This window comes from Scheffersomyces stipitis, chromosome 2 (genome assembly GCF_000209165.1).
Source record: "Scheffersomyces stipitis CBS 6054 chromosome 2, complete sequence".
NCBI classification, from domain to species: Eukaryota; Fungi; Ascomycota; class Pichiomycetes; order Serinales; family Debaryomycetaceae; genus Scheffersomyces; species Scheffersomyces stipitis.
The window spans coordinates 2,165,106-2,186,262 of NC_009042.1; the positions used below are offsets into that span (position 1 = coordinate 2,165,106).

At 39.8% G+C, this 21,157-nt stretch overlaps 8 protein-coding genes across 8 annotated transcripts; 4 read left to right on the plus strand and 4 right to left on the minus strand. All coding sequences in view use genetic code 12, as the record gives it.

Moving 5' to 3' along the window:
* Window positions 1–196: 196 nt before the first annotated feature.
* Window positions 197–964, plus strand: PICST_56221 (predicted protein; the record flags this gene model as incomplete). Its single annotated transcript, XM_001382603.1, has 4 exons — window positions 197–314; window positions 393–472; window positions 535–590; window positions 643–964. Coding segments are annotated over 4 exons (576 nt in total), but the record flags the coding sequence as incomplete, so codon positions are not given.
* A 1,830-nt stretch (window positions 965–2,794) lies between these two features.
* Window positions 2,795–6,406, plus strand: PICST_54240 (serine/threonine kinase; the record flags this gene model as incomplete). Its single annotated transcript, XM_001382604.1, has 5 exons — window positions 2,795–3,011; window positions 3,099–4,140; window positions 4,180–4,335; window positions 4,357–5,060; window positions 5,154–6,406. Coding segments are annotated over 5 exons (3,372 nt in total), but the record flags the coding sequence as incomplete, so codon positions are not given.
* A 312-nt stretch (window positions 6,407–6,718) lies between these two features.
* On the plus strand, window positions 6,719–9,294 carry PICST_30184 (predicted protein; the record flags this gene model as incomplete). The annotated part of the gene is made up of 1 exon (XM_001382605.1): window positions 6,719–9,294. A coding segment is annotated over one exon (2,576 nt), but the record flags the coding sequence as incomplete, so codon positions are not given.
* Window positions 9,295–9,341: 47 nt separating this feature from the next.
* PICST_87852 (TATA-binding protein-associated factor) lies at window positions 9,342–10,882 on the minus strand (the record flags this gene model as incomplete). Its single annotated transcript, XM_001383142.1, has 1 exon — window positions 9,342–10,882. One exon carries the CDS (start codon window positions 10,880–10,882, stop codon window positions 9,398–9,400), a length of 1,485 nt encoding a protein of 494 aa, XP_001383179.2.
* A 495-nt stretch (window positions 10,883–11,377) lies between these two features.
* Window positions 11,378–12,100, minus strand: PICST_12953 (predicted protein; the record flags this gene model as incomplete). The annotated part of the gene is made up of 1 exon (XM_001383143.1): window positions 11,378–12,100. A coding segment is annotated over one exon (723 nt), but the record flags the coding sequence as incomplete, so codon positions are not given.
* A 585-nt stretch (window positions 12,101–12,685) lies between these two features.
* PICST_30187 (predicted protein) lies at window positions 12,686–13,048 on the minus strand (the record flags this gene model as incomplete). The annotated part of the gene is made up of 1 exon (XM_001383144.1): window positions 12,686–13,048. One exon carries the CDS (start codon window positions 13,046–13,048, stop codon window positions 12,686–12,688), a length of 363 nt encoding a protein of 120 aa, XP_001383181.1.
* A 1,746-nt stretch (window positions 13,049–14,794) lies between these two features.
* Window positions 14,795–16,603, plus strand: PICST_30188 (predicted protein; the record flags this gene model as incomplete). The annotated part of the gene is made up of 1 exon (XM_001382606.1): window positions 14,795–16,603. The coding sequence occupies one exon, from the start codon at window positions 14,795–14,797 to the stop codon at window positions 16,601–16,603; it is 1,809 nt and encodes a 602-aa protein (XP_001382643.2).
* A 640-nt stretch (window positions 16,604–17,243) lies between these two features.
* On the minus strand, window positions 17,244–19,279 carry PICST_88098 (predicted protein; the record flags this gene model as incomplete). The annotated part of the gene is made up of 1 exon (XM_001383145.1): window positions 17,244–19,279. The coding sequence occupies one exon, from the start codon at window positions 19,277–19,279 to the stop codon at window positions 17,390–17,392; it is 1,890 nt and encodes a 629-aa protein (XP_001383182.2).
* Window positions 19,280–21,157: the final 1,878 nt, after the last annotated feature.

Consider the following 21,157-nt stretch of genomic DNA (forward strand, 5'->3'; position numbering starts at 1 on the left):
TTTGACAGCACCAAGAGTTACACTAGAATATCCAGACTTTTATCCTTTGCAATCTCTTCATTAGTAACATAAATCGACCAAAGAAATGCTGGAGTCTGTGCCTACGCCTCCAATTTCACCTTCCGAGAAACATTCGGATCTTAGCGTTAACGACCAAAGCCAGAAGCCGGAAACTAAGGATGCAACTGTGGTGAACTCTCCGTCGTTGTCGTCCGTTTCTTCAGCAAACAGCGACAATTCGACCAACGAACTCATCAAGTCATTGTCGTCTAATAAACTTAGTGATGGAAAGGAGGAAGAAGTTCCAGAAGATAGTGGAAAGAAAGAAGACGAAAATGTCGCAGAATCCACAACTCCAATCATCACTCAGGTGACAGAAGCTACAAGACAAGAAACTTTACCATTACCCAAGCCAAATGCCCAAGCCAAGAAACCTATACGATTCACAGTGAGGAAAGTGTCGCACGAACCTGTTGATGGTCCAAAGTTGTCGCCTTCTTTGAATAGCAGTAAGAACACCAGCGCTAAAGCTAGCCCAGCATTAAGCTCCAGTCAAGAAGGCAGCGACGCCAGCAAGAGCAAAAGCAATCGTAACAGTAGTGGCAGTGGTTCCAATATTAATATTGCTCGACTAGACTATAGCAAAACACGAGTTGTAGACCCTACGGGTGAAGAAGCAACCAGAGAAAGAGAGAAGTTGAATAGAGCTCAGCACAAGTACGACCTGTACGAGAATCGTATACGCAAAATCGACAAAGAAATCGAGTTTTTAACCAAATTGTTACCTCCCTACAATGTAGAGATCGACTACGCCACTCGAACCAAGATCACTAAAGCAGTGGAGAAGTTGCGGATGAAGCAGGATGAAATCGAGAAGAAGAAGTACAGTTTGGGAATTACCATCAGTCGATTATGGAGAGGTCACGAAGGAACCGATATCTGGGTGAGAAGTTTCAGCCAGTAGGCAGCTGCGAATAGTATTAGCATGAATGAATAGAGACGAGATATGAATAAGTGTAGAAAGGCAATTTAGAGGATAGGACAGGAGAGGGAGAGAAATGTAGAATTAAGCTGGATATAACCAAAAGTAAACACGAAAACTGAGCACCACTGAAAGCAAAACGCGATAGTTTGGAAACTGCCATTTTAAATGAACGACTTATTAGACAATAGAGATAAGGTTCCATCTAGTATGTATTTAGGAATAGCATTCTAGAGATATCATTCTCTCCTCCTTGATAATCTGAATCTGTCTCCAGATTTATTTCGCAGCCTTTAACTTTCGCACAGAAATCTTTTTTAGGGCTGAGAGTCATAAAATGATGACGGAAGTTGAAGGCTGTGCTTCCAGTTCCTCATCAGCAATTGGAAGAGTCGGTGGCAAAATGGCTAAGGAGGTAGAAGCCATTGTGAGTCTTTCAAATAAATTGTAAAATGGAATACTAGTGTTGGAAAGATCTGAGTGAATATAGAGTGGCGCTATTTTGTGTTTGTCGGTCGGTTTCTCGCTAGCTCGGTTGATTATCTCGCCAGGAAGGACTTTTTCTCGGCAATAGTTGCACCGATGCTCAGTAATTAAATTAGCCCGGCTCCTCCCTCACAAGAAGTCTCACTAATTTCTCGCTATCTTCACCACTAAATTGTCGCACTGATTATCGGACTTTTCTCACTACTACAGAACCAAGTGGTGAACCACCATCTTCTTAACCTCCTGACAGTGTCAGCATTAGCACACCAGCTCAGCAAGCTTCTATGAATATAATTAATAAACGAATACTAACATATATACCATGTATACCAAACAGTTCTTCGGCGAATCTCACCCTTCTCTGATTAAATCCACCGCTCTTTATCCTCGCTATTTGCACCCCACCACTTGCGCTCACGTGCTGCCCAAGCGGCTGGCTGGACATTTCTTCTTTATCCGTTAGCGCAAGGTAATGACTCCTTATTCTCTTCTTATCCATCTTGCCATTACCAGGAGCTCCAGAGTGGTCTATTGATAGCAGCATATACCAGGATCTTATAGCTGGCGAACGTATCTTAGTTGAGGTTGGAAGCTTTGGATACGACCCACCCACAAATTTGGTCCATTATCAGATTCAAATCACACAATCATATTATATAATCTTTTTTTTTTCTGATAGGATTAATTGAAAAGAATATATTATTGAATCTAGAAGAATAAAAAGAACACATCCACACACTAACAGCACAAACGATATTCTTTACAAGAGCTGCCGTCTGAAATCTCATACACAGAGCAGCTTAGAATTTGTATGTTTTATTTATTAGCAGATCTCATCACGTCTTGCAACTCCGAGATCTCATTAAGCAGCACAATTCGTTCAGAACATTCGTACAACAACTCATTTCCATACATAATAGCTTACGAAAACTATTCATATTAGATTGCCGTTATCACTCATAACTTCATTATTGTCGAGAATTCATCAAGTTATCAAAATCATTTTCTTACAATATCTCCTAATATCTCATAAATCATTATAAGCCAAGCAAAATGACAGAGCATCAACATCCGCCATCTCCTGGACCGAAGACGCTGTTCCTTCTCTACGACGAAGACATGGACGTAGACGACATCGGTCCAGTTGTGCCACGTAAACCAATATCTTCTGTGCTCAACCCGAAGCCCCCTATGCATTCTATCAAACCCATCATCTCATCTACAAATAGCCAGCTTCTCAACTCCAGACGACCTCAGCCTCCCAGTAAAACGAGTAGTTTCATAGAGCCAGCCGTGAATAACACTGCAAAGATAGCTGATGCTGACTTCAAAGATATAAACGAAATTCTCAACTTCCCTATAGAATCGTCGCATGCCTATTCCTACGCCCATCTTTCGCCCAACTCGTTGGCTCTCCGTCTTAATGTGCTCAAGAGATCATTAGAGATCCTTAAAGACAGACCAGACTTATTCAAATGGCAATTTTTGCTGAGTGAACCTCCTTCCATTCACTCCGAAAATCATTCGGGAACAAACTCTCCACGTTTGGATCAACCTCCACCTTTGCTTAATCTCAAAAACTTATCTAATCTGTCACTTCATAACAACACTGCCAAAACATCCGGTCAAGGCATACCTTCGGTGCACCCGTTGTACACTCACGGAAACCTCAGCACAGAGATAATTGACACTATTGGTAATCAAAAGTATAAAGTACAGAATAACGCATCTTCTGCCGCATTGGCAGCGTTTTTTAGACCTCCCCTTAAGAGATCTGATAGTCTTCCCATTACTTCTGAATCCGCAGAAGAAATCGACGACCTGTTGCAACTTCCAAAGGTAACAAGAGTAGTCTCGAGTTCTGCTACTTTTTCACACGACAGCATCTTGAGAGACGACTTGAAGGATATAATCACATTGTTGGAAAACGACCTTGATTCGTTAGTAAGCAAAAATTCGGAGATAGCTTCAACATTGCACGATTTATCCTTATCTAATAACGATAAAGGTGATGGTATCACGACTAAAGATAACCATTTGCGGTATGAGTTTGTCAAGAACAAGTTGCTTTATGCATTGGCTACTCCATTTGTAGAGAATTCAGCTATGACATCTTCTCTTTTGCAAAGCGATGGCTCGAGTTCTACTTCCAGCATACCTGTCCGTCCTTCTACTACAGCATTGAACATGTTAAACAACAATTACACCACACAGCCACCTCCTTCCAGTAACAGTCGTCCTTTTCATGCCATGCCGGCGGGAAAGCACACATTGCCTCAGTCTGTATTCACAGTAGAGGTAGATACTCCCTGGTCTGTGAAAGCTGCTAACGATTTAGCCTGTCTTATGTTTGGTGTTCTGAAGAATATGATCAGAGCCCTAACATTGATGGACTTGATAGCTCCACAGTTCCGAGACTTTGTCTCTGACAGATTGACGAAGTACATGCAAGAAGACTTGGAGACTTCACTCAAGATGAAACGTAACTCGGGCAACATGAAACAGAAGAACATCTTGTTTGCTGGAGAGATTGTAGCCATAGCCAGACCTGGTGATCAGAACTATGCCTGGACATCTATGTGGGCAAAAAGGAAAGGAAATTTGATCATTTGTATGTTTGATCAGATTCCCTGTGATGCATTTGATATTGTCATAGCCAAAAACAAAGAGGAGTCTGGAAGAAGTCGTCATGGCTCTGCTGGATCGACTAGTGTCAAAAACAATGGATCCTACAATATTCAATCTATAAATGAAATTGCAGGCAAGTTCATCGATCTGCTTGATATCCTGAAGTTCACCAAGTTAGATGACGTCAGCGACACTTTAGCTGCAGAATTGTCTGACGGCGATCAGAGCATTATAGATGAGTACAGCGAGAGCGATGGCAGTCCAATGGACGAAGATGATTATGAGCTGGCGCAGGATGTGGCTGATAGTGAATTAATCAACCATACGCGTTATTACACTTTGCAATTTAAGGGCGAAGAAAACATTCCCTGTGCCATCACTTCGAATCCACTTGAAATCGATCTGAACCGGTATGAAATAAAGTTGAAAATACATGCCATGCCTTACATCGCTGGTATCTTTGTCATTAGCTCCAGCAACTACACGATATTGTCGTGTAACAACGCCATTGCTAAGAACATGTTCGGTAAATCTTCGCAAGAATTGAATCATCATTCCATTGATGAGATCATTCCCAACTTTACGAAGATCCTAACAGCTGGTTTGGCTGATAACTCTGATTCGACCAGACTTTTGCCTGGTCTCGTACTTCCTGAGCATTTTTTTAGAAAGTATGAAGCTATGTTGGAAAGTGATAATGGTCACACCCTGATAGCGGAAGAGTTGTTCTTCAATTCCAGAGGTATCAAAGGTTTACATCGTGACGGAAAGACGATTCATGTAGATGTTCAAGTCAGAGCTTCCTCTTACGACACGTTAGTTCTATGGGTGACGTATTCTCGTGCTTCCACGAAACGGAATATCTCCAGTGAATTGGATCGACTCAATTCTAGCACCTCTTCTCTTTCATTATCTTCTGATGGTAAATCTGTCATTTCATTGACTTCCTTGTCGGATACAAAGAGTACGGTTAAACCGGGAAATTTAATGCAAATGACCGAACTTAAGCCTAGCGATCCAGTTATAAAGTCCACTAAGCATCTGAGAGCACCAACAGCGAGAGGCAACACTAATTTGCCGTCTCAATTAAAGTTGCTTCCTATAACGCAAGACTTTCTTGATTTTACTCCAACAAAAGATGAGATACTCAGAAAGAACAGTACCAGGCAGCCCAAAAATGGTTCTTTCGGAATTCCCGTAAGCAGATTGAACTCTTCACTAGAAAAAGCCATTTCGATAGAAAAACTCAACCAGAATCTTGAAATCTTCCAAAATAGGAGAGTAATATCTGATGGTTCCAATACTTTAACTACTATCCCTATATCTCAAGACTCTACCGAAACACAAGCTACAACTGCCAGCGGTATTCAAAGTGATATTTCCAAGTTCGACAACAGATCATATCACACTTACACCGAAGAGGAGATTTTACTACACGAACAGCGTATGCTTGACGAAAAGATGGCAAAGTCTACCCAATGGCCCAAGGAAGTGGGGAGCAGAAGAAGAACCAAGAAGTTTTCAGAATTTGTAGTCTTGAAAGATATGGGAGAAGGTGCGTATGGTAAGGTGGTGTTGGCTCAGCATAAAGAAGATCCGATCTACAACATCATCGTGAAGTGCATTGACAAAGAAAGAATCTTGGTAGATACCTGGGTTAGAGACAGAAAGCTCGGCACAATTCCATCAGAAATCCAAATTATGGCATACTTGAACTCGGAGCCACATCCTAATATCATGCGTATTATCGACTTCTTTGAGGATCTGAAGTATTATTACTTAGAGACTCCTATATTTGGAGATCCTCCAGCCATTGATTTGTTTGACTTCATTGAAGTTAAGAAAAATATGTCTGAATTGGAGTGCCAGTTCATTTTCAAACAGATTGTATCATCAATCTACCATTTGCACAAACACGGTATTGTCCATCGCGACATAAAGGATGAAAATGTCATTGTAGACGAAAACGGGGTTATCAAGCTTATAGATTTTGGTAGTGCCGGTTACACCAGACTGGGACCCTTTGATGTCTTTGTAGGTACCATTGACTATGCATCTCCAGAAGTGTTGAGAGGTGAAAAGTACGAAGGTAAACCACAAGATATATGGGCTTTAGGAATCTTGTTGTATACGATGATGTACAAAGAGAACCCATTCTACAACGTTGACGAAATCATGGAAGGTGATCTTCGTGTACCTTATGTGATCAGTGAAGCTTCGTTGAAATTAATAGAGAAGATACTTGTTAGGGAAGTAAACAAGAGGCCCACCATCACGGATATAGTAGAAGACGAGTGGTTACAGATATGATGCATTATATACCAATACAAATATGATACGCATTTAGGAAGGAATTGTAAATTGACAGTAGATGTAGAGTTATAGTAACCCGTCAGACCATATTCTCTCTGACTTTTTACTTTTCTTAATTATAACAGATTCTAAATCTATTCGTATCTCATTTTAACAACCTTTAGGTTAGTGCAAAGACTTTTAGTATATACCATTATTATTTTTCGCACCCATTTAACTTTCAGTCGCGTTTCAAAACCAGATAGGAAATTCCACTTGAGATGTCAACTTCTAACCTTTTCTACTGCAAGTATTCCAATTGCAGACGAAATGTCTGCTGAGGAGAAAAATGGCAAGATTATTGATAAAGGGCGAGATACCGTGCTTAAGTTGCCTTTTTCGTTTGAGGTAGCACAAGCTCTAGATTCTTATCCACTTGTTATTACCATATTGCAGACTCTTCAAGCTGCCGATCTTCAGCACTTATCTTCATCCACGATCGACAATTCTTCAATAAGTAAAGCCTTGGATAGTGAAGCAGATAGTGGAAGTATCAGCAAAGTTATTTTCAAAGTTAGTGAACAAATTGGAGCTGGTTTGTCGACAATTTCCACTTCGTACTTCTTTGTCAAGGTCCAGAAGAGACTAGCTGATAAAGACCAGAGATTGGCTATTATCTACAAAATCAAGAAGAACTACTATGGAATAGCCTATTTGGCCGAGGGTATTAACTTTAAAGATATTGCTGTAGAATCGAATCAAAGAATAGCCTCTTTTGGAACAAAAGAGATTATAGTTGATTACATGTCTTTAGATGAAGATCTTCATTTGCAAGGTAGCGACGACATGGAAATTGACCAGATGTTGGAGAATTTCTCCATGGATCCTCCGATGAATAATAATCTTTCTGAAACTAAGCTGGATGCAACCAACTCTGCGAATGATGCCAATATTCTTGTGTCTCCTTCTTCTATTGAAGATCCAGTCATTTTTCTCAAATCCAGATACTACAACACGCTTTATTCACTTACGACACCACTAAGCTATATTCCCAAAACTGCAATAGCGAGGTTTCGAAATTTATGTTCAAATGATAATAGGAAGATCTCTGATCTATTGGCAGGGTTGTGCCTTTCAGTACATCAAATGGATGCAAGACACCACGGCAAACATGGTGTCCTCCAATTGATCAGCTCAGAAAATGTAGATACTAATCTTCAAATAAGTAAATTAGAAATTCAGAACCAACAGGATTTCATTTCGAGACACGAAAAGATAATTCAAGATATTCTCAAAACTGAAAAGCCATCTTCGAACCATCCGATAGTAACGGATGCTGCCGGCAAGGTAACGCAAGAGTCAAGCGAGAAAAAGTTTCAGAGAATAGTTCTAGAACTAAAGATGAGGGAAGCACAATTGCAGACGATTCTATTATTCGAGCTACTTCATTCTTGGGATATTGACGAGAGCAACTTCTTGGAATCAAATGCGAAGAAATTAGAAAAAGAAGAGAAGAAAAGAGCAAAAGAGTCCAATGTTCCACTTGTTCGGAAAAAGAAATCAAAGTCTACAAGAAAAATTGTACCAACATTCTTAGGAATGGGAGTAGACGTAAATGAAAATAGCACTACGTTCCCAACTGCATTGATCGATCAACTAACAGTCTACAAGAACCTAAATGCTATTGTAGATCGAATGGGACTATGGGACATGCTACTTGGAAGTTCAGAGAAGAAAGACAATGAAAACTCTATTGGATTCATTGCCTACGTGTTGGTGCCATACTACAATAAGAAGCTTCCACTGATTGTAAAGTATGTGGTTGACAGAGTCAAAGATCTGAATTTGAAAATGAAGGTCAACAAAGCAGAAAGAAAGTTGACGAGTAGAAAGGACTCACCAGAACTTCCTTCAAATACTCCTAATGAAACCACACATACTCCGATCGAAGAACAGAAGAAAAAGTCTTCCAAATACAAGAAAGTGGTATTGACCAGAAAAGTTCCGAAACTAGAGAAGTCTTTAACATCAGGATTAGAGGATGAATACAATCTCAAGCCTGCATTATCATTGAAAAGATCATCTTCAAACCTCTCCTATAAGAACCTTAAGAAGAGGTTAGTCGATTTGAACGATAGCACAGTAGAAAAGAATTCTTCCAATTCCAAGGCAAATAGACTGAATAGTCTATCAGAGAAATCAAGTCAACAAACTCAGTCATTTATATTTGGAAATGCCAAAAAAACACGTCTCAAATCAACAGTTCCTCAGCGTAATCACTCGCTGGCTCAGATTCTTGCAACTCCAATGAAAAACAAAAGTGCCCCAATTATTCCGATAGCATACACGGATTTGAAAAGGGCTCTGATTACAGATTCTCACTCTCAAGTAGAAGCTACACCCAACAATGCTGTTCGAGTAATTGACATGTCTGACGTGATCAATACTCCTGAAGATCATTTTGTCAATCTTAAGCACAACGTATTTACGCAGCCAAAGTCACATTCTGTTTCAGATAAGCTAATGAGCGTATCACTTGCTGTAGATAATGGTAGCCATATAACGTCAAGTCCAGTAAAATCTCCCGGATTTCAAAGTAATGTCAATATCACTACAGATCCAATTCAGGTCGAAAGTACTCCTATTGCTTCCGTAAGAAGAAATAATATCATCAATTCAGCTAATAGTTCAAAGTCAAAGAAAAAGAGTAAACCAGGTGAACCGGTGTCGGCTATGGAATCACCATTTTATAGAGCTAGATGGAATGGCTCACCAAGCCAACCGGATAGAAACCACTTAATGGAACAGGTAATTTCTGATGACGAATTGCCTTCTGAACAAGCATTTACGTTTTCGGGACCGTCGTCCAAAACGTATACAGACCAGTCCGACAATGAACTGGATATGTTCGTATCGCCCAAAATGACTACTACACTAAAGAAAAGGTTGTTGTAATAGTTACTATTCATACATTAATATACATCATTATTTTGAATTGTTGTACACGTTCTAGACGACAACTTCGCCAAAGAATAGACCTCTGACAATGTCTTTTGCATCCCTGTGTTGCAAAACTAAGTCGGCGAGAGTATCACCAATCCTGTCTTTCAACTTGTTCTTAATTTCTTCTGAAAACCCGGAGTCTGTATCCATAGACTCTTCATCTTGGGGTAATTCCACTTTAAGGCTATCCAAAATTTCTAGCGATTCATTTAGCAAGATATCCTTTTCAAAGTCGGTCTTATCGCTGTTCTCAACTACCAGCTTGCACCAAACTTTCAAGTTGCCTATCAAGACCAACTTGACAACTTCTGTGCCCATATTCTTCAACCCCAAAAGGGCACCATAATGCGTACCTACTGGTTTTGTAGAATCTAACAACGCACGCAATAACGTTCTTGTCACTCTGGGTCTCAAAGTCGAGTACGAAGAGCCGTAAACCTTGATAATGTGTTCTAGCAAAAAGGCAGCGAATTCTCTAACGGCCAATTGTGTTTTCAACGTGTCCTGAGACTCTTTGGAGGAGGTTTCTCTGATCACAGGACCTATTCTCTTAGCCAATAACAACGTCAAGATACAAGGCATAAGAGCATGGACATAAGGATCGAGGAAAATAGTCTTGTTATCAGCGAGAGCAGAAATCACTTCCAACATTGTGGACAAGATATCAATGTTCCTCAACTGGTTTGTGATCTGTTCGGCCACGAATTGGATGAAATAAGGCACCAACTGGTGCAAACCCGGGTCATTCTTCAACGAGTTCAAGGCAGCTACCTTCAAGTTCTCCTTTTCTGGATCTGTCGAAATGAGAACTTCTACAACCTTGTCAAAATACAACTTGAGTTCCTTCGACAATACGTGTTTGACCAACGGCTTGACTTCTGATTGCTTCTCGGTGGCCTTCTTGTCTTTGGTAGCAGCAGATCCTTGTGCTGAGTCCTTGTTTTCGCCGTTTTGGCCAAGCGATAAAATATCGTTTCCAAGAATGGACGAAGTGGCACCTCTTATTATCGGAGGGAGACTCTTGATTTCGGCAGGAAGAGGATTCTGCGCCACCATTGGTTGGACTCCTTCAATAGCAAGCCAATGAGCAGTAAAGGTGGTTTGACGAGGCACTTTTGGTAATTCCTGGTTGATCAACTTTTCAAGTTCAATCTCATTATCATCTATATAATACAAAGTCTGTCCTCCAGCACCAACCAAGGCTTCCTTGAAAACCAACGGTTGCGAATTGTCGTAGCCATAAAGGGGCTCAATATTCAATACTTTTAAGGCGTTACTTATGTCTGAAGTCATGAGCAACTTTCTTTTCGAGTGTCTCATGAATTTAATGGCTGTTTCCAAGATTTCATGGATACGGTACTCGACATCCATGGCAAGATTCTTGGCTGCCTCCTCTGGCAAATTGATACTGAGCAGCTCCGCAGCATCTTTGACGGTGTCATGGGGAGACCACAACGAGTACGACAAGGGTATCTTCAGACTGGACTCCATGATCGTAGATAGTAGTATGATAAGATGTTTTAGTACAGAGAAGTAAGTTCCTGAGAATTTATGTTGATAATTCAAAATGAAGTCGTGTTCGTGTACAGGATCGAAAAGGGTTTAGCGAGAGTAGCTTTTGGTAAGAAAATAATCAACTCTACTAGGCAGCGGCTAAGTAGACAAGTAGAAAGAATTGTCCTATTATTACTGCTTCTATATCAATGTGTTGATTACCTACCGTAATTTTCTCGTGAAAGAAGTTTCACCTATATGCCAAACATTTGGCTCTTTTACGAAAATAGGTGATCCTTTAGTAAAGAAAACGTTTAGTATGGCACAACGGGATGTATAATTATATATTTCATAGAATGCACTTCACAATCGCAAATCATATCTACTATCTAGTTTCATGGAAAAGAATCAGCATCTCATTATATGATTCAATACCTATCTTCATCAAGTCTTTGACGGTCTCCTCGCCCTTTCATTTATACTATTCCTACCCTGAATTTCCTCCACAAGTTCATGATTCAAGTCCAACAACGTCTTGTTCTCCTTCTCTAGCAAATCTATCTTCTTATTCAGTTTTTCAAGTTCTCTGTTCAATATTTCTAATTGCTTCGTTAATAGTTGAGACCTTGTCTCGGCCAAAGCAACACTCGTGCTGGTCACTGGCTCTCCTTTCTCTGTTGAAGAATCCTCTACCTCTTCGCTGCTATTGGTATTCTCAATTGCCTCGCTGTAGACACCATCTGTGATATTGTAGCTTCTCTTAGTAAACATTTCACTATTAATCAAAGCCCTTTGTTGCTCTTCAAATCGTTCTTTGCTGAGCTTTGCTAGAGTTTCTGCTCCCAACCCCCTCATCTTGTACAACTCAAAAAGAATAAAATCCTCCTTGCTGGACATCCTCTTCTTGGCCATTTCCTCGTCCATACCTGGAAAGGCGAAGAATTGTCTTATAAAGCTGTCCATAAACTTATTGTACCTTTCTTCTACGAAAATACCGTTGAGAATCGGTATATCCAATATCTGCTGCACTCGCTCGTCCTTTGTCTGTGCAAACTGAAAACTGCTCAATTTGATAGCAACTATCTCCCAGGTATCCTGACGGGCTTCCTCTGTGTACTGAAGATGTGGGAGATAGGTGAGTACAAGCTCTAAGAGCGGCACCGCCATCTTACTAGCGATCTTATCCCATTCCTTCCCTATGAAAGAATTAGCGGATACTTTGTAAGGTGATTTCATGAAGTTTGTAAATGTTTAATATTACAAAGAAATTGTAGGCAACAACGAAATTACTACCCAATTGATAACTATATATGCTTGGTTAAGAGATTAAATCGGGGCAAAGCTTATGGCGAAGCCGTTTGCCTTGAATGACGTGGAAAGGTTTATCTGCAAAATTCCTCAAAATGGATCCCGTGATTTTGCCATTGCATAAGATATTGATGTATATTTATATGGAATGAGTCAACTTGTAGTCGACACGTAATTCTACGGCCTATAGTGGATTGTAACGTGTTTTGTATTTGAATTTGAAAGTACGAACACTTTGCTATATAATAAAGCCATAAGATAGCTTCAAATTGCATCTATTTAGAATGATTTGACACATTTCTGCTTTCATGGAATCGGAGTGATAATAATAATTCGTTACTGGAACTTCTAAGTATTGCAACTGAAGTTTGAACTTCTTGTGTAGTCGGAACATACGTTGTGTTCAATGGTACTATCGCTATATTTATTCTATCATTGTGTGACACTCTTAGCAAATTGGAATTCCAAATTTTTGTCACTTCTCTATTACAATCACGAGAGTCCCTTTTCTGCTTTGGACATTGTTTTCATGTTCTTCATCTTCTCTTTACTTTCACTGAGCTTTTCTTGCTGCGTTTGGAACCTCTTTTCAGCTGCTAACCTAGCGGCCTCCTTGGAAGACAAATTACTCTTTTCAGGATCATTTCCAGCACCCAAAATCTCTCCCTTAGAGCCTGGCTTACTGGAATGTGTCTGGCTCTTCTTTGTCCCTGCTTTAGGCTCGACTTTTTCAGCGTCGCCTTTGGTTCCCAATCGCTGCTCTGTTGTAGCTAATCTAGAACTTCCATCGACTCTTTTACTCGCTACGCGATTGGTATCGACTTTTTCGTATCCTTTTGAAAAGCAGCTTCCCATTGTACACTCTACTATTGGCTGGTTCTTGACTTCCCAAAGCAGGGATGGCGATTACGGACTGGATTGGACAGCTGATAACGTTTGAATCATTCAATTTTGATTCCAAGTTGCTCTGAGTGTGGGGCATGCGGTGCAGGACAAAATGCGCTCATACATAAACTCAAGCCTCTTTGCATGTAGATATGGGGAAATTATGGATCGGGGATCATATGAAGAAGTTGTAGGATTTCAAATAGAGAGGAAATGTCGAGAACTTGAAGACGGGGCTGCCATACACTTTTTGCTTCTAGTAGTATGTTCCTTATTTGGCAACCTCGCCGTTCAAACACATTTGCAAATGGCTCATGCGCCTGAAAGCTGTGGGCAGCAGCATTTACAGAGTTTTAACGTTAACCTCAAGGTTCTCAAGACACATGAGTTGGTGCATGCCACCGAATGTACGTAGGACACAATGGAGGTCTTGGTACCAAGCAATATGTACATATTAGATAGCTCCTGGTAGTTTAACCTAATTCTCACTAAATACTTTACCTGTTCCACATTCTGGCGGCGCTAAACCTAGCTGGTGCCACTCCGTGGTTATCGCTAACAAAGATGACAGCACAACAAGACGGCACCCCTTCGCTAATATGCAACTTTGATGACGCCTGCCAACATCTCTACACTCCTTTTGAGAAGCGTAACCTATTCAACTTTAGACTATTTTATCTTGTTACAATATATTATCTAGATATTCGTAACTCTTTTTCTCGTAATATTCATATGAGAAAAGCTAGCAAGGGTAAATATTATTTTCTAATTGCACAACTGTCAAAATAAATACCGAAATGACTATACACTTTGTACATAGAAATAAATACGAAAATTATCATTCGCAGCTATTTATTGTATACCAATTGGGTGCTCTTAACCATAAGTTGCCCAGGAAGGGAAGGTGAAATAGAAGTAAAAAGGGCCACTTCCAGCACACTTTCGAATGACACCCTATCTCTCTCGTAGCAGTACAGATGACATCAGGCGCTTAAAAGCCTGGAATTGCATTTGTTTCGGACATGCCTTGCGTGCATAAATATTATAATTAGAGTTGAACAATTTAATTCTCATTATGCAAGTGGACAATCTAAGGACCCTCACTTCGACTATTCTTTATCTAAGTTGTCTTAAAGATATTTGCTAGGATATACGAAGACTATATCTATTCAACAACAGTAAGACAGTCAGAAAGGATTAAAATCGAATAAAGTGGTTTGAAAGAATATTCGTAAACCCACTAGGGAATACAATTGGCTTGTTGTTGCTAATTACTCTTGTGCGCTACATGCAAATATTTTCTAGCTCTACACCAGCAGAGCATAAATTAGTACCTAGCGAGGTATGTAGGTAATTAGACTAATCGGGGTGTACATAATAAATTCTAGGCAGATGTGTCGATAATTGTTAAATGCAATTAATGATTACGTATATTGCTTGTTCCAAATGTGGTTTATTATGCAACGACTATTTGTTGTGCTTGAAGCATGAGAAAATTATAAATTATAAAGCGCATTGATATTTTGCAATATGGTCGCAATCAAATCTAATATCCTTGATAAATATTCTGGTAAGATTAAACGGTGTTCAAATGAAGGGTATTTCCTACTAACCGGGACCAATATCCTCCCTTGAATAAAGCTGGCCATCTATATAATACTCGCAGGAACCATTTTTAACTTTAAAGGATGAAAGCCTTACTTCACCACTTTCAATATGCTTCCACTCGAAGAGAATATCCTTTATTACTCGGTTCTCGTTTTGATTGTCTCTCCAGCAACACTCTTTTGCATTGAAAAATCAAAGATCAAGTCCTTATTTAAGAGAAGAATAGAACTAAAGGAGAAAGACTCGTACGAACAACCATATAATGTATATGTTGCTATTTCGTATGTTTTCTTGGTGTGTCTCAACTTGACTCTTTGGTTCCATTTGCTTATGAGCTGGAGCGAATATCTTTCTCTTCCAGGTGCATTTAACTATTACACCCTGTTAAAATTTGAAAACTATAGTCTTAAAATTTCTCCAGAACCTTCAGATATGAGCAGCGAGCACTTTTCCGATTACAAGATGATTTCATATTCGCTTCTTGAAAAAGTTGATGATAAAGTTCCATTTTCATCCGACGCTGAAACTTGTGATATTTCTTCCGTCAAAGTTGCTAAACCAAACATCATCACCAAACCCGATGAGTTAAAGAAAATCAGAAACATGCTTAAGAAAATGGCGGAAACAAACTCATACGCTCCGGCAAAGAGTTGTTTCCAAGATCTGCCAAAAGAGTCAGAAGCTGAAATCATGAAGAAATGGTTCAAGTTCCATGGATCATCAGTGTGGCTAGATCATTATGGAGTGCATTACATGGTCAGCAGAGTTGTATATTCCGAAGATAAAACGATAAGTACCGCCTTCATTCTGCTTTTGTATGCTCAGGTGTTTGACAAGAATTGGAATGAGTTGGAAAGTTTCACTTTCCCAAATTCGGATTTTGTTTATCCAAATATCTTGCCTATTGATGTAGCAACCGATGAAGGAATTGACTTTTACCAAGGCGTGGAAGATCCCAAAATCACCATTAGAACTTTCTTCAATAAGAGTACTCGAAAGCACGATCAGGAACCGGTCGTAGTCTGTAATGGAATCGCCTTTGACAATAAATTCAAAAGGGCTATTCATCTCTATTTTCCTTTCTCTGATAATAAAACTAGCATGGCTTTACTGATTGAAGGAAACAGAGACAGAAGCTCAGAAAAGAATTGGGTACCTTTTTACGATGGTAATGACAAGTACATCAATTTCATTTACACTCTTGCTCCACTTCGTATTGTCGAGTGTGAAATCTCATCGGCTATCTGTAAAGAGATTTCTGGTGGAAAGTATGACATGAAGGAGGATTTCACTAATGGTGAGATACGTGGTGCTACTAACTTGGTTCGGATTCCGCCTGTTTTGATTCCTGAAAAGATCTCCAAATTAAGGAAGTACTGGGTGGGTATAGGAAGATCACGTTCAAGTTGTAAGAATGTTCAAGAAATCAGTCGGCCACATTTGTTTTTGCTTTCAAGAGCTTCTAATGGCAAAGGGGATTTCACCGTTGATTATATTTCAACAATAATTGATTGGAATATTAAACCTAAGCTATGGGATCGGGGATCTCATTTCGTAGGCTGTCGTAAAGGAGAAGAGAAGTGCTCTCATTTAAGCAGCTTGTTCGATCCCACTGCAATTGACTCGTTTGATTTTGACAAGGACTTGTTGACAATGACCTACACTTTGTCTTCAGAGTCCACTGGCATGATATTTGTTAAGGGAATTCTCGCCCATATCCAGAAGATTCTCGGAGGTGATCCCAGAACGATTTCCAACCATTACAGAAGAAATTCTACATTTTTGAGAAATGAGCTGCAACTCTTGACACAATTTGCAATTGCTCGCAAGAACGAGTATTGCAATGGAGTCAAATCCTCGTCTGAACAAGTCGTTTCGTTATTTACACCCAAGATTACCTCTAAGACAAAATATTAGAGGTAAATTCTAATACAAGATAGTATTCACAGTAAATCAATTTGTGTAGTTCTAGATTTGCTGGAAGGCCCTCGAGTTTGGCAACGTCAGCAAAAAGAGTCTAAAATCGTGGTGGTATAGTTTCGTAAAACTAAGTAGATTTATAGGCTTCATGCTACTACTATAATGTGTTTGCACCTAAAGGTCTGCAAAATACGGTGCGTAATAATGTACAATAATAATTTATTAATTTACTGCGATAAGTAATATCAGATTAGGTGTCGTGTTCCCATTAAGGTTCGATCTGCATTTTAGGCTTCATGTTTGTGGGTTAGGCTGATTTTTAATGCAAGATATTACCCATGAATGGATCTAATTAATGAGGGTGTACATAAATAATATTTTACAGTTTTTTATAATTTCCTCAGGGTCGCATAATACGAAACACTTCTGTTATTACCCCAGGATTGATTATTTGACCGGACAATAAAGACACTCTAGCTTTAGCAAAACCAAATAGATGTGAAATAAAAAGAGGTACTTTCAAAATTTTCAGTTCTACAGTTGTGGATATTACGGTGTTCAATTATCAGCACTGATTAGGAATACTTCTTTTCTTGACAGTAGGAGAAATCTACATGCTCAGGAGCACCTTCTATTCAAAAATCGATGAATGTGAATTAGTTTCTATTAGTATATACAAACCCAATATCTATGTACATGTATAATATCCGGATAACATTAAATCGTCGTAACGTGTAATTTTAACTTAAAAGGCGAAAAGTCTGTGAACTTTAGACATGCTCTCTATACTCTAGGTTTAGAATTTCTAGCGGTGATGATAAGATCTCTGGTAGCGTCTGCATAGTTGACGTTTTCTTTCAAGTTTCTGAACAAAGGCACGTCCACCTTGACAGCTGGCTCAAAGTTCTTCTCGAGCGTAATACGAGCAATCGACTCAAGATAGGCGGGCCTCTTGGTCCAATTGCCGACGAACTTGATACAAGCTCTAGCATCTTGCATGTAGTTCTTGTAGGTGTTAAGAACAGAATAGTACAAGTCTGTTCTCTTGTCCGGGACAATCGAATAGATGGTAGCATCACGAAGAGCAGACCAATCGGCGTTAGGAATATAGAAGTACTTGGAGTTGTCTAAACATTTCAAGTTTTCATTCCATCTGGCCAAAATCTCTTCGTTGGTGTAGTCAGCGTACTGGCCAGTTTTCTTTAAGCAGATACGGTGGGATACTGGTGTACGTTCCACTTCGTAGATTTCGTAGTTCTGCATCAACTGGTCTAACACTTCCTTCAGCTTCCACGAGTAATGGGTGATGATGGTGTTTAAGAAGGTTTCATCAAGTGGCTTTGTCTGTGCGTAGAAGGTGATAAGATCACGCAACATGGCAAACGACTCTTCGTTCAACTCCGGGTAAGCCTGGAAGAAGAGCTCAAAGAACTTATTGTTCAAAAGCGAGTAACGAGAATTCAATTGCTGGCGAGTCTTCATGTAGTAGGCTACAGAATTCTTCCAGAAATAAATGGCTTCTTCCAAAGAGTCTCCTGCCTGGTATGCGTTATCCAAGAGAGATGTTACATAAGGAACCTTCAAGAGCACCTTGTAGGGCAATTCGTCCTCAATCACTTTGTCAAAAAAGTGTTTGGCAATGGCGATTTCCTTACAGTCTCCGATGAAAGACAAGTGCAAGTCACTCAATGAGGCCAATTTCAAGCCTGTAGGCTTCTGGTCGTACTTCTCGAGCAATCGTTCCAAAAAGTCGAGAGCACGCGAGTAGTCACCAGCGTGAATAGCAATCTTTCCCATGGCCGTTACCAATGTATGGTGGGGGAACTGTTCTTTCTTTGTGTTCAACTCGTATATGTGTAAGATTTCCTCATAAGTGAATCTCTTAAGTTCAAATGCACGAGGTAACACTGTAGCCAAGACAAGCGGACGGAGGTAGACACTGCCGGTTTCAGCATCATTGACTCCGTTCTCCCACAAGTTCAAAGCCTCGGTGTTAAACTTGAACTGGAACATAGAGTAGAGCAAATACTGAAGAACCTTGTCAGTAAAACAGTATTTGAATTCACCAGCTTCCACGAGTTGGGCAAAGTTCAAGACTGAGCCCCTCAACACAACCTCATCCGTATAACTGGTGGCATTGTATTCATCTTTGTCTCTGTTACGCTTTTCGGCCAAACGGTTGGTTCTCAGTGAGAAAATTGCGCTGTGCAAAAGCAACGAGTACTGATGAAGAAGATCTACATTTAGCGAACGACGCAATTTGGCATCTTCGAGCATGTGGCTCAACGACTGTAAAACCGAGTAGAACGCCCGAGCCTCTTGCCTATTCAAAGCTCGGAGTTTCTGGTTGCCTGTTACAAGTAATTCTTTGAAATGGTTAAGTTTAACTTTAGTCTCATGATCTGGAGCTGTGAAGGAAGAATGCAGACGAAGAAACTCATCTTGATAGACTTTCCGGGCCGAAAGATCCACAGCAGCTGAGGACTGATGACGGGTAAACTGCGTGTTATTCGTAGAGTTGTTCACCCCAAAATTATTGTTATTTGTAGTGGTATTGTTGCTGGTTGAAGTGTTAAGAGGCGAGGAAGCCGGCACCGAGATAGGAATCCTCACTTTCGTGAGAAGCGAGGATCTGAACGAGCCCTGGGCATTGGACGAAACTAATCTGAACATCGCGGATATTGGCGATATGAAGCTCGACAAGTGTTACAGTTAACTCAGAGTTCAATACAATAAAAGTGAGCTGAAGAGAGGAAAGGAGGCAAACAAAAGTTCAAACGTAGAGAAATTTGAAATTTTCAGATATCTGCACATATTGCGCTTGCCGTTATATAGTGAAAATTTTTCGAAATCACCTGACAGGTCATGGAGCTAAATATGGGACTTAAGGAGAGGTAGGGATAAGGGATAAGGGATAAGCGATAGGGGTTAGACTATCAGTGGGATTGTCAGACATTATACGAGGCTAAGAGAGTTGGGTACGAGACGGTTTAGGGTTTTTGGTGGTGCAATTTGGAGTCTGGGAAAGAGGGAGATGCTAAAGATATGAGACTGCGTGTAAGACATCACGAGATTGCAATGAGGCTGGGGCAGCTTCAATGTAGATATGGGATTGCAAGAATAAGATCTTAGATGATAGCGGTAGATGTTAGTGGTAGAAAGATTGAGATTTCCAGTTGGGGCAATAGCTATTGAGACTGAGACTGAGACTGAGATTGAGATTTTATGTTTCAAATCTCAGATCAATTGCCCTTTTCTCTTCAATTGTTGTTTTCCTTTCCATCGGTAGTGATAAGCGCAATTTTGCGGCAATTGCCTGATTTCTTTCTATAACGTCACCGAACTCGCAAATTCCGTGCTGGGTAGACAGATGGATCTCATTTGATCAGATCTAGATTGAATAGACCTCGGTAGAGAACTAGACCGCCATCAGATCCGTAGTTAGCCCATTTGTCCTTGACTCCGTTTTCGGGTTCAAGAGAAAGGACAGTTTCCAAATGTTGGTCTATGCTGGATATACGACCATTGCATTGCAAGTATAATTCGTGTGTAACGTTGGGACTCTGAGGTAGTCCCATTTTGCACCCACAATTTGGACATTGATGCTTGGAAATTTGCAAAATTTGGAAAAATTATTCAAAACAATATTGGATCAAGATATTGGTGCAATATAGCAACTACTCTGTTATCATCGTATTTAAATGCTTTACCACTATGGATGCATAGTTATTCCATTGTAACCCAACCAATGTCTCTATAGGCTCAACTTGTGAATCGTTGTGTATTTTGTGTCACTTGATCCTTGATCTTCGAAAAAGAAACCGTGAATACAATTTCAGCACGCAAGACTTGGAAATCATGACAATCTCTAGAATTGTTTTCTATCTGGTTACGTATTTGGTTACGCATTCACTGTCTATTTTTGTTGTATTCCATAATTCCTTAAATTTTCCAGATACATGAAGCGCTCGTGGATTTTCCATTATTATTATGCATGGAACAATTTAACCTTTAGAGCTACATACTACAGCCATGAAGAACGCAAATCCATAAAGTCTATAGCCTCAAATTCTCGAGCTAAGTATTCATGAATTTCATAAAGTTCACTCGAACTCGTGAATCTCGTATTAGCCACAAAAACTCTTGAACTGCTTTTAGCATTCGGCATTCGGACTTCTCCTCTTCATTCCTCTTCATCAATTTTCCACCTGCATAGTCCACCTAATAAAGATAAGAAGAATTGGATGAATTGGACTAATTTACGAAATCCAACATACTTTGCTCTTAGACTTCTGATTCAAATACCATTCTTCATTTTCTTCTTCTGAAAGTACCGAAATAGTTCTGAAGAAGAATACTATTGAAAGACCCAATTCATTTTACGGTGTCAGATCATTTCACAAAACACGTTTTAATTTTTCCTGAAATCAATCTCAACAGTTCATTTGAACTTGAATTGTACAGACTTGTCCCAGCACTGCATTTTCGTTTGATATTTCAACTGTTAGTATATGTTGTACGAATACTTCCTACCAGAGTATTGCTACTTCT